Consider the following 12,825-nt stretch of genomic DNA (forward strand, 5'->3'; position numbering starts at 1 on the left):
GTCACGCTTAGTCTAAAAATATATGTATCATGTAAGTGTGTTCAGATTTGACCTGAGTTATGACACTAAGACGCAATTTCTGACGCAGATTGTGACAATCGGGCGTTGAGGCTTTTAGAGTTACTTTATACCTCTATGAGCTGCGTGTCACAGCATCTTCTGCTCCTGCAACTGCTAACTGTGTTGGTCAGCAGGCCAAATCAACGTGCCAAACTATAATAACTAACTTCCTGTAGTATTCAGAACACTGCTATGCACCTTTTCCTTTCACCTCCCTCAGTATCTCTGACCCACGTCTGTCCCGCAGCGCCTCCCCTTCAACTCTCCCACTCTAAACATCCATCGTCAAGATCTGGAGACTTTTGTAACCTGATGTTCCATTTAACAGAACAAGAGTCTGACGTGGGTTGCACCTCTTTTCTTTCTGCGTCTTTAAACAAATCTGTCAGATGTCTTAATGCTTGATAAAGAGAGGACAGTGTTTTCTATCTGGCTGGAAGAACAGGGTCAGTGGGCTTAGTGCCTGACACGTACACTGTTTTTCTCCATGTCTGAATTAGAGGGAATGGGAACACCCAAATGTAGGATTCCCCCTTTCCAGTTGTCAGGCCAAGAACTAGAAAATCCATCTTTAAGGAAAAAGGGGGAAGCAGACAGGCATTAAGGGGGGTGCTGGGCAGCTGGAAAGGATGCAGACAAAGAATCAAGCAGGCAAACAGGCAGGGAGGTTGAGAGGCTGAATCCTCAGCAAGGCAGCACGAGAGGCAAAGAGAGCCAGGATAAGAGGTTTGACAGGGCCCGCTTTGTTTGTCATTCATGCTATCCTGCTCATCCCCAAAGCCCCCCGGCCGGCCCTGTGTAATAAACCCGGACATGCGGCTTGATTCATTCATCCTCTCTGGCCCCAGTGTGTGTTGTAATTGTGAAGCCTGTTGACACGGTTCATAATGGTCCTTAAAGAGCCTGGCTTCTCTCAACCTGACAGCTCTCAATTGGACAGCTACCAGTAATACTGACAGAATGACATACACAAACATACAGCGCAGCTTAAGTTTGCTCTCGCCTCTGCCCGAACCAATAAGAGGTCTCAGGGAGACTGGCCCTGTGAGTGCGAGAGAGTGGGAATAGAAAGGGAAAACGAGCGCTCGTGGTGTGTGTTCTGACTGTATTGATATATTTCAGCACAGTGTGGGAGATGACCTAGTGCGTGTGTGTCTGTGTGTCACTGTGTGTGTGTGTGTGTGTGTGTGTGTGTGTGTGTGTGTGTGTGTGTGTGTGTGTGCCAGAGAGCAGTTGGAGAGTAGGCTGATGATTAGCCAGGCTGAGCAGGGCAGGGCTCCAGTGTAGTATGACCTGGCTGAGGGGCGTCTGTCTGGGCCATGCAGCACGTGGACATTGAGACTCACTGGGGGTGGGGTCTGGGGGTCGGCTGCGGGGGGGAGGAGGGGGGGCGGAGTCCCCTGTCCAACCCTACACCACCCAGCAAACCCCCTCCAACCTCCAGCCTCCCCCAAAACAAAAGCTCCAGATGGTAGGAAAGCCACCAACCTCCCTCATCCCTCACCCTTCGCTCCCCCTCCCTCAACCTTTGTCTGGAGGCCTGTCCCTTTGTTTGCGGAAGAGAGACCCCCGAACGGATTAACTCTTTGCATTCCAGCCTCTTTTGTGTTAAACAGCCAAATCTAAGAACCCTACCCTGCCGCCACCCCCAGCCCCGCCCCCGCTGTCCCCTCCTCAGCACCTCACTGGAGTTTTCTTCCCTCCTGTCTCTGCCTCTGTGGCTGTTTCCTGTAGGATGGCGTTGGTGGGGGGACTTCAGAATGAGACAGGGGCTGTAAGGGGTTGGTGGTGGTGGGGGGTTGTTGGGGGAGGAAGAAGGAGGCTGGAAGTGGGGGTCACTCATCCACATCTGTTGTTATGGGTGGAAGGATAAAGAAAAGGCTCAGCAAGGGCTGCAGGTGTTGATTGTGTCATTAGCTCCCTCTCTATTGGCTGCTGCTAGTTGTCTCCTCCTTATCCCAAAATCGATTGCTTTAACCAGTTTTCACTGGCTGGCCGCTGAATCCCCCCCAACACACACACACACACACACACACACACACACACCCCACACCTCAACACACAAAACCTACACACACATAAAAACCTCAGCACAACAACAGTATGTAGAGGGATCCTCTGTGTGATAGCCTCTAGCAGAAATTCTTGTTTGTGAGGGGCAGAGAAAACAGTGAGAGTACAGCCGTCCTCTGCTCTTAATGTCTGGACTTCTCTTTGTAAACACAGGTATCTGACAGTCTCCTCTTTCTCTTTCTCCTCTCTTTTTCCCCTCCTTGCTTAATTTATCCTTCTTTCCTCACATCGCATTGCCCAGATCGTAAAATCGGAGCAGCTTAGTCCAAAAAACCCACGTCAGCCTCCTAGTTGCAGTTACATCTAAATAAAATCCGATATTAACACTAATAAAAGTCGATTGAGGCAATTTTAAAAGGACCTGTACACTATTTGTATGTGGTTTCACTTGTTAACAAACTGCTACAATGTGTAAACATAAAACAAAGAAGGATAATTAAGGCTATTTATCTGACGTGCCTACAAGGCTAGCAATGGCGGTAACCATCTTGGAATAATGCATCAACGGTCTCAATGGGAGGTTTTGACATTGCACAATATTCGAATCTGAACCAAGTCTAGGAGAAATTTGCTCAAATATATAAACTTTTTCAGCTATTGCAAAACTACTTGAAGAGATTCACTGTAGAGGAATTAAGGTTTTGTCACCCGGCCATTAATAACAGTAGAATTTCAAACCAAAATCAGTTCATTTTGATACAGTTGCTGCAATCAGTGACTTTCATCACAGAGTAAATCCAAAGTTCCACTTTGACAAGGGAATTAGCATTGTTGACCAAAAACCTCTTGACAGCTTTGACGTTTGAAGGGAGATTTGGAGAGTCCAAAATAGAAGAAGCTATCATATTAGCTCTATCTCAACATGCAATTTTATATGACCTCTGCTTCACAAAACAGATGGTTTGCAGTCAGCCGTGAGACCGGAGGAGATATTTTTGCTGAAATTAACCGTGCTAACTTGCTGTCCGGTGACCGACCAAGAGAGCGAGTATTCACGGCATCACCAGAAGGTCCCTTAAGTCTCCGCCATGACCGCAGGAATATCTTCCACCTGTTTGTGTGAATATCTAACAGCACACAACTTTGTTTTATTGCTGCTTCCTCTTAAGCCATCAGTCTTCTTGTGATGACAGTTGCTGTAATTATTAGCCACAGTCCAAAGGGAGTGTTCCTGATTTAAATGGCGCAGTGTTGTTGTTGTTTCCTCCTGCTCACTGAACGCATTGCCGCTGCCAGGAGAATAGCTGGTACTTGAGTCAAGGTAATAAAGACAACTGGAAGGGTTGTGTTTCCCCGCCTCCGCTCTTTGATTGCAGCATTTTGTCCCATTAAGAAGAGTCTGTTCTGATAAGAGGAGGAGACAGCGCGGTCTGATCTCTGTAACTTTCTTTTTTTTGGACTCTCTGTTTCTTTCACTCATGCTCTGCCTGCCTCCTTATCACCATCTGTCTCCATCTCTGTCTTCATTTCTATGTATATTTCTCTCTCTCCCGACTCACAGACTGACTGGCTAAAGACACACAGAGGATTATCATGTCGACCTGCCACCAGCAGCCTGTGTGTCTGTCTTTCTGTGTCTTTGTTTACTCTCCTTATTATAATGGAAAAGCACATTGTCACCACCGGCTTTGTCAGACCACAGTTAATTGCAAATAATTATCGTGATGGCATTTAATTTTAGTAATTGTCTTCTTCTGGACGGCTGGACGCTAATCCCTTCTTCCTCTGTTCTGGATACAAAGTGTGTGTGTGTGTGTGTGTGTGTGTGTGTGTGTGTGTGTGTGTGTGTGTGTGTGTGTGTGTGCTGACAGTGCCAGCTCATATTTTTATAGCCTTGTTTCTCATTTGAATGAATAAAAAAGAGTTTTCATGACCCTAACCTGCAATATGAATATCTCCTGTGACTCTTCAAAGTAAGAGCAGTTCTTCTACACAGAGTTGTGTGGCTCTACTACCCATAATACCATAAAGAGCTTCCCATGATGAGATGATTAGATTGAAATGATTAGATAATTGGATAGAAAATGTACTATTACAAGGGTGTGCAGAGTACAAGATTTCTTGCAGATTGCTGGTGCTAATTAACTGTGAATGTTGACTTCCCAGATAATTTCTAAAGATTAGTGTCTCTGAAAAGGAAGTGACAACAACTATGACATGGGCTTTCCCTTTTAAATGTGGGTGGGATTGTCAAATCACAGCTAACAATGGTCCCATCCAGACTTTGCCTGGATTCAGAGCCAGTGATATGTGAGATGGTACGATAGATGGGAAGGGATTTTTTTCCCTCCTGATTGCACCCTGACCATGAAAATCTTCTCTTCAGAAAATTATCCTTTCATTTGGACAATATTAGAATAATTAATCTGACACTTTTTCATACGTAAGGCCCCATTTACCTACCTTTCTTCCTGTTCTAACTCCATACAGAAGAACGTATCCTGTATCGTCCTCCTAAAATAATATCAGAATAATGAAAGTCTCAGTTTCTGCGTTTAGTCCATCAACCGGCGATCCTGCTCCAGATTATGCAGAGACACAGAGAATGAGATTTCCCTGCGTGGCTCAGACAGAAGCAGGTCAGCTGTTCAAATCGCAATATATTTCAGACTTCGCAGGCCATGAGATGTTAGATCACCTTTCCCCTACCCCTGCGCTGGTACCTGCTTGTGTCTGTTCGGTAACAAACTGTAAACCTGCGTCCCATTTCATTTCCCTGAGAGCTGATTGGATTTGCGATGGTTGCGCCTTTTTCACAGCGCCTCGTGTCTGACGGAGCAGCAATCTCTTTAACACCAAACCGATAGATATGATAATGTACACAGGCTTTATTGTCAAGTGACAGAAGGGCAGCACAACACACACACCATATGTGTTCACCACCGTCTTTGCACAGTACCTCTCTGTTGCTCCAGTGTCTACAGGGGACCCCAGTGCTCACTGAACGCCTCAGGGCACAGACTCTGTCTTTTAATCTTCAAATACTTAAATAACGCATTTCTATTGAAGTTCTTATGCTTTGAGAAGCCGGTATCATGTGCTGAGTGTTTTAAATGTATTGTTATTTTTATTCTTATGACACCTATTGTCGCACTTCCTTGATGCCTTCAAATGACAAAAAAAAGAACATAAGTGAAAGTGTAGATCAGTGATCAACAATCTTCTATAATAACCATATTTAAGAGATAATAACACTAAACCATGAAAATCAAACATCCTGTTCAATGAAAAATGACAACATGTGACAGGGTGCTAGTGAGCGATTCTCTGACAGTTATGGGCGATCAGCTAATATTTTCTGCTCCATTTCGCAGTCTGTCATATCAAGTGTCACGGCTGTTCCCAACATCAGCACAAAGAATGCATCTAACAGTTTATTTGCACCTTTAAATGACAGCAAGAATTTCCTCTTGTGACTTCAGCAGGTCTTTTTTATTTATTTTATACGCTGTCCATGAAATCAATATCTCGAAGAAGGAGAAGTCCTTAATGTGGACCGGCTTAGCAGGTACTTAATTTCAGTGCAGTAATTAAGGGTCCATTTGGAGTTGGACCTGGTGGCCCCTGCTGCCCTGGAGGAGTGGGTTTGGTCTAATTAACTAATATGAGTACGGCTGATTGGGCAGTAAGTAACATAATCACAGCTGATTGGTCAATAATGTGCAGGTCGCTAGGGCGGGCTGAGAGGAACATTTGCCGACCTGTCCTCCCTGGATAAAAGCTCTCTGGAGCTGAGCTGCAGGCTTCAGGCTGGACTGTAGGACTGTGTGGTGGCCAAAGTGGCAGCTGCTGTGTGTCTGAGTGTAGAGGGCTCCTGTTTGACACAGCTTTTCAACAGGGCTTGGTATCCAACCTCAACACTACTGAGTATTGTAAACTGTCCAGTAGAGCAAATGTCTCGTCGACAATTTGATGAGTCAATCGCCAGCAATATACTTAAATAATTTCTTAAGCAAAAATGCAATAGATTCAGTTGTTCCAGCTTCTTGATGTATATTATATAAACTAAATATAGTTGGGTTTTTGAAAATCTGACAGACAAATCAAGCAATTAATTATGTAAACTTGGGTTTTAGTAAATTGTGAAGGACATTTTTCACTAAACAGTTCATTGAAGTTGTATTTATATTGTCAGGTATTGAACGTTGGCATCAAACTCTTGCAGGTCTTATTTAAATAGTATTTTATTTGGTAAAAAAAACACATTCCTTGTCTTATATTAAATATAGTTATTGAGTCTGGACATCGTACATATGCTTTGCTCTCAACAGACCTTCCTCTAAACTACTTTTATTTCTGAAAAGTTCTTGTATGGCTGCTTATGTTAAGGCATCATTTAACACTGCTATCACATGAGTCTCCGAGTGTGCGATGATTGACTTCAGTTTTTGTTCTTCTCCCTAACATCAGCACCCAAAAAGGTGCACTTGTGAATGCTGAGCAGAAAGTAATCCTTTAAAATAATGCTGTTTCAGATAGAATAATGTATTTGTATTACTCAAAAGAGGTATAAAAAAGTATAATTTTGTCTTACTCATACCCTGTATTTAAACATTTCATTTCAGTAGAACTATTTGTTGTACCTCCATCAGTCCATTTGAACCACTTTCACTTGTACACAAACTAGTCGCCATTTGGGAACTGCATCAGAAACACACAAACCAGGAACATAATATGTCTACAGATCACACTGTTGAAGTGTCTAACTGCTGTCGCTCTCTTGTCCTGTGTGCACAGTGTATTCTGGGATCTGTACTGCGCTGCCCCGGACCGGAGGGAGACATGTGAACATTCCAGCGAGGCCAAGGCTTTCCATGACTATGTGAGTGAACTTAACCAACCCTCCAGTTGTACGAGGGGGCACAAATATACTCACACACACTCACACATGCTTGTGAGAACATAGAAGCACACGCAGAGTTTGTATCATAGATGGGGACCATTCTTTTTGTGATAATGCTGCTGGTTCTTGTTGTGACATGTCTGGTCTGCCTGCTGCAGCTTCTGTTCTGGATGGGACTGACTCTGAGCCAGACGTCTGAAATAGCATGCTTTTAAAAATGCAGCACCTATGAACACCACTTGTATATTTTATGGGAAAGCCCTTAGACTTACATCTTTGAATTTTTAAAGTCTTAACAGTGAGTCTTCATGCCATTCTGCCACATTTCACACGATCAGCCTTGATTAGATATCAGTTTTCTAACATCTGCCTCAGCTGTAGCTCATCTCCTGGCTGCACTTCCTCAAACGCCCGACCTCTGACCCCTCAGGTCTTAGCGAAACTGTCGGTGTGAGGTGAAAGGTCACAGCTCTGCCCGGCTATTTATTGGTCCACTCAAGGCTTCAGTAAAGGTCAAAGCACATAAAGCAGCTGGCTGATCACATAGGCACATTAACACACACATTCACAAACAATACACATACACATAGGACACATTTAGAGCTGGACAGGCTTTGGTAGTTGTGGCTGCAGGGCGATGGATGGGGTGATGAAAGGTCAGGGTCCACGGCCCCCTTGACCCTCTCATCATCTGAAGAGTCAGAGCAGTCGATCAGTAACCTATCGAACACATGCACACACGCACATGGTTTTTGAAGAGCTGGTGAGCTCCTTATTGGCCCGGCTCTCATTATTGCAATTTGAGGTCACTCGCTTTCTGTCAGTTTGGGTTTTAAAATGGATTTTTATACTTTACTTTGAACGTCTCTCCCCTTTTGGCTTGTCCACACTATATGAAATATTTGCACTGTGTTGCCTGAGACGTATTTGACTAAGGATTACATGGGTGTTAGGATGTTGACTGGACAGACTGCTTCAACTACTAGATTATCGTCCCACCTGGGCAGAAGTGAAACCTGAAATGGATTAGAGGCGCTATTCTTACCATACGCTTTTCATTCAGGCGGTTTTAGCCCATAGCCAGTCACCCATTCAGTTGAACTCTCTTATGAGGTTTGACAGCAAAAGTGTGAGCACTTGTCAGCTGAACAGATTACATTTGTTGTGCATGTACTATGCATGTGTGTGTGGGCACGAGTTGATGTGTGTGTCTCTGTGCCCGTCTGTCTGTGCTTGTGCACGAGTTGGACCACCATAAGATTAATTACATGGTTAATTAAACCTAGTAGTTAATTAAATCTGACAACTGTGTCTAATTAATCTAAATGCAATATAATTTCCTACACCTTTCTCCAGAGGTAGGCCAGCTGGATACCTGCATGTCAGCTCTTTAACGGCTCCGGTTTGACAGGCCTGGTCAATATATGGCTGAACTGCAAGCTTCAAATTCTGCCGCCGTCAAAGACACATTTTAAAAGTCCATGTGTTTCAGTCTGCAGCTACATAAATCAGTCAGGATCACTAATGCTGCTGTGTATTTGACCATACAGGGAATATAACAAATGCAGACTTAAACTGGGACACTGTGAGGTGTCGTGGGCACGTTTTTAAAAGATAAACATGTAACTTTGTTGTAGTTCAAGGATTCAGACAGTGTTGTTTGACCTTCGACCCAGCTCAAGTTCAGGAGGTCAAAGTGTGTGAGCTGACTAAGAGGGTTGAGTTGTTGGTGACACATGAGGGGTGAAAAAAATATTAATTTAAGAAATATTTGTTAGCCATTAACTCTTTAAGATGCATTTTTCTTGTTTTTTAATTCCCTTTATGAAGAGTTAAGGTTAGAAAATCATCATCTTCCATCTTCTTTCAACTCTTCATTGAAGCACAAGCTTGTCTCATGCATACTTTTTTACCCCAAAATCCAGACACATATGTTTGATCTCTTTGGGATCTTCACTAGTATTTAAAATTAAGTTATGCATCTGTGAACAGTGTTTAGCTGCACAGCATGAGTTGGTAATGACTGACCCAGGGGGCCATTGCTTTTTAGTGATGCTATTTTAAAATAAAGGAATAAAATAATTTTTAGGTCTATTTTCTATTGTAAATGTTGGAACTTTAACCCAAAGTGACAGTCAATAGTAAAGCATGCACAGAAGGTATGGCAGAGGCTCTGACAACAGGAAAATGCAAGGCTAGGTGTGTGTGAACACGTGTGCTATTGCAACTGTTACCCTGTGTGTGTGTGTGTGTGTGTGTGTGTGTGTGTGTGTGTGTGTGTGTGTGTGTGTGTGTGTGTGTGTCTTTGTGCATTTGTGTGACAGAGAGAGTGTCAGGGTCGAAGTGTGTGAATCCCCAGGGTGATGAGGGGTCTGTCTGTCTCTGATTAACTCTGGCTCCTTGGTCCCCGCAGACCGAAGGCCTGATCAAGTCTCTATCACGGCCCCTTGCTGATAACGGCTCCCTCATTCCCCAAAGTCCCCCCGGATCACAGAGTGAAAAACAACACGGCTCCCAGGAGTCGCGGACACACTCCGCTCCTTGTGTGTCGTTTAGCAGGAATGGTGAAAGAGGAATGTGTGCAAGATAAATTGCTTTGTTTTTATTTATGTTTTGGTTTTTTAAAAATAATTTATAGTCTTCTCTGGTAGCTTCGCTGTCAGTTAGTCTTGGATAACAATGAGGAAATATCAGCGCTGGGTAAGAAAATTGGTATTTAGAAATACAGTTTGCTTATTTGTTTCCTGGAACTAATGTGGTTGCTAGGCAACATTGAGCCAGAGTAGAGTCTTAGTTACAGATTTGGTTTGGCTCAGCTTGGTTTGGCTCAATTTGGGCTGGTTTTGAAGGCACCTCTTACTCAGCCCTGTCCTACTGGCCCCCGTTGTGAGCGATGATGTAGACTTTGTGGACTCTCCAGTTTGGGAAAGATAATGGAATATAATGTGCTAATCCTCAGATCTGGGGACCGGTTGACAGCTAATCCAGGGGAATGTGGTGGGATTGGAGCCCTGGCCACACTCCCAGAACTGGAGGCCTCTGACTAGCTGGATCGCTGGTTGGCTTCACCCCTGGATGGTGAATCTGCAATCGTAGCCGCTTGAAACTCGCGCGTAAACACTTGCACATGCAGGCACGCTTGTGTGCATGTCGCGCACACCCACACTCAAATGCAAATGAACGCACACGCTCCAAGTGAGACGATACTGTATCATAAAGAGCTGGAACAGCCTGAAGTCTTGTACCTCTGTAAAGTAATTTAAGTGGTCTCTCTTGTCGTCTTAATTGTTGGAGTTGTGTTGTGTCCTTCCTCTTCACATTGCCTTTTAATCATGTTTATTTCCTAAAAGAGATCCGCACATCTTATAGTCCTCTTTTCTGTTGGAATTTGGATGTTCCTCAAACGAGCACTTTGTTGAGGAAACGTGTTTGATTATAAGAACATGGCACGTCTTTAGTAACTCAATATGAATGATTAAAGGACGGGAGCTTTGTGATGAAGAAAGCATACATATTGACGAGCGAGCAGGCACGTTTGTTCACACACACACACACACACACACACACACACACACACACACACACACACACACATTCTTGCTCACATTAAAGCAGGCAGAAGAATGAGTCTCTGTTTTCTCCGCCTGTGAAACACACTCACACACATGCACGCACTTGCAATCACAGACAAACAGTCTTTCAGGAAGTGATACACTCGGCCTTGTTGTTGCAGACATTTTGCTTTGCCCCAGCCAGAGGTCGCAACCCCGAACATCTGCGATTCATGCCAATCCGGGTTCATTGCCTGCGGAGTGTCACAGATTTAGTGCCACAAGTGCGTCATTCACATCGCTGTGCTTCACTGACTTCACTCAGCACCCGGCCTATTGATGGGAACTGTCACGATGATGGTTGAGATAAAATATCTAATGTTGATAATCATTTCATCATTTCAAGTAAAAAATTACAAAGATTCACTGGTTTCAGCTTCTCAGATATGAGGATTTTATATAATTTTAAATGTATTTTAAACAAGCAGGTTGAACATGTCAGGTTAGGTTTGTAAAATTCTGATGAGCATTTTTTACTATTCAATTTAGGGTTATTTTATTACATTATTTTCTCAATTAATTAATTTGTCCACAAAATAGTGAAACATGCCCATCAGGATTTCACCAAGATGACGTCTACAAATGTGTTGTTATGTCTGAGCAAAAGGCAAAATCCCAAAGACATTCAGTTTACAATTATAAAAGACAATAAAAGGAGCAATTCCTCACATTTAATAGGATGGAAGAATGACTGATTTTTATTTGAAAAATTACTCAAATGATTAATCAGTCATCAAAATGGTTGCTGATTCATTTCCTGTCAATCGACTAATCGATCCTATAATAAATTGTTTCAGCTCTAAATCAATGAATCTAAAAAAACCAAAAAACAAAACAGAATAATGAAAATGAGAGTTAGTTGCAGCCCTGATCCTATCCGTTCCCAGCATGCATTGTGCAGACAGTACATATAGATGGAGGTGCTCTGTTGGCTGTTGCCTGGGGATTCTTTGAGAGGGTTAAACATTTGTTAGGCTGGACCACAGTAACAGGTGGCACAAGGGGAGGAGCTGCACTCTGTAAACAACCGTTGATGGCCAAGCCTTTGTCTGGACTCTGTGTGTGATTTTGTGTGTGTTTTCCATCTCCACAACTCCCCGTGTTTCTGCACCAGGTGCTCGCTCGCCTCTTTTTGACGCCACACGTCTGCTGAAACCCTTCCTTCCCTTTCATAGCTGTCTTTGTCTCTGTCCTTTTTACTCATCCTGCACCGTTTTTCCTGCTTCGATTCCTCTCAGGTCTTTTTCACCGCCAACAACCCCCCCCGCTCTTTCTTTCCTTTCCTCTCTGTTCCACGCTCTCTTTCTTATTCCTCCCCCTCTCTTCTTTTGCCTCCCTCCCTCCACCTCCCCTCCTGCCGCCCTCCCCCTCTCTCAGAGGAGATTGATTGGGTAATCTGGCTGGGTGCCAGTAGTGCCCGCTTTCTTGCTCGGGGGAAGGAGAGAAGCAGGGGCGACATGACGACATGCAGGAATAATAATAACATCCATAATATAGGCAGAGTAGGTATGGATGGAGGGATGGAAGGGAGAGAGAGAGAGAGAGAGAGAGAGAGAGCGGAGGAATGGAGTCGGCGTTGGCACGGCAATGTCTTCTCTACACAGATTCTCCTGGCCGTTTTCAGTTTAAATATAGCCTACACACAAACGGCATGCCACAACATTGTGTCTCCATTTCTGTCCGTCTCTATCTGTCTTTCTATCTTTCTGCCCCCCCCCAAACCTCCCCTCCTTCCCTCACCTCCTCCGTTTGCGCCTGTGTCGTCTTTTAATATCAAACAGTGCGTGGAGTGCAGGCTGCAGGCAGACGGGCGTTGAGCGAGAGGACGCTGTCTTTGTGTGCCGTTGTTTACCTTTGTTACCGTCTAAATGAAAAAGGCCAGTTGGCTCCTCTGCCTGTGTATACCTTCCCCTATCTGAGGGAGGCAACAAAGCCTGAAAGTGCTGCCCTCAAGCTGTGTGTGTGTTCGGCTGGAGGTCTGGAAGTGACAGAAGCAGAAGATCAAATATTGTTTATGATTCCCTTCCTTGCAGGTTCATTCTGGGCAAGCTTAAAATGCGCTGCTGTGGTTTAGCATTTGATCTCGACGCTGCGAGCACTGGCTCCCGGATCTGTGTTTGACAAGAGACAGACATGAAGACAGACATATGGAGACGACAAACCAGGGACAGGGACAGGAAGACAAGCGACAGAGGGGAGAAGAGGCGGAGAGATAGGAGGCGGGAGTCTGGGGAAGGA

The 12,825-nt window shown here is 44.3% G+C and overlaps 1 protein-coding gene across 2 annotated transcripts in view; it reads left to right on the forward strand.

Moving 5' to 3' along the window:
* The window catches only part of ssbp4 (single stranded DNA binding protein 4), an 84,855-nt gene that overhangs the window by 14,892 nt on the left and 57,138 nt on the right, over nucleotides 1-12,825 (forward strand). For both annotated transcript variants that reach the window (XM_051376741.1, XM_051376738.1), the window contains exon 4: nucleotides 6,871-6,955. In XM_051376741.1, the coding sequence (XP_051232701.1) occupies nucleotides 6,871-6,955 (85 nt within the window). The remainder of the gene's footprint in view (nucleotides 1-6,870; nucleotides 6,956-12,825) is intronic.

The sequence above is a fragment of the Dicentrarchus labrax genome, unplaced genomic scaffold (genome assembly GCF_905237075.1).
Source record: "Dicentrarchus labrax unplaced genomic scaffold, dlabrax2021, whole genome shotgun sequence".
Lineage (NCBI taxonomy): Eukaryota > Metazoa > Chordata > Actinopteri > Moronidae > Dicentrarchus > Dicentrarchus labrax.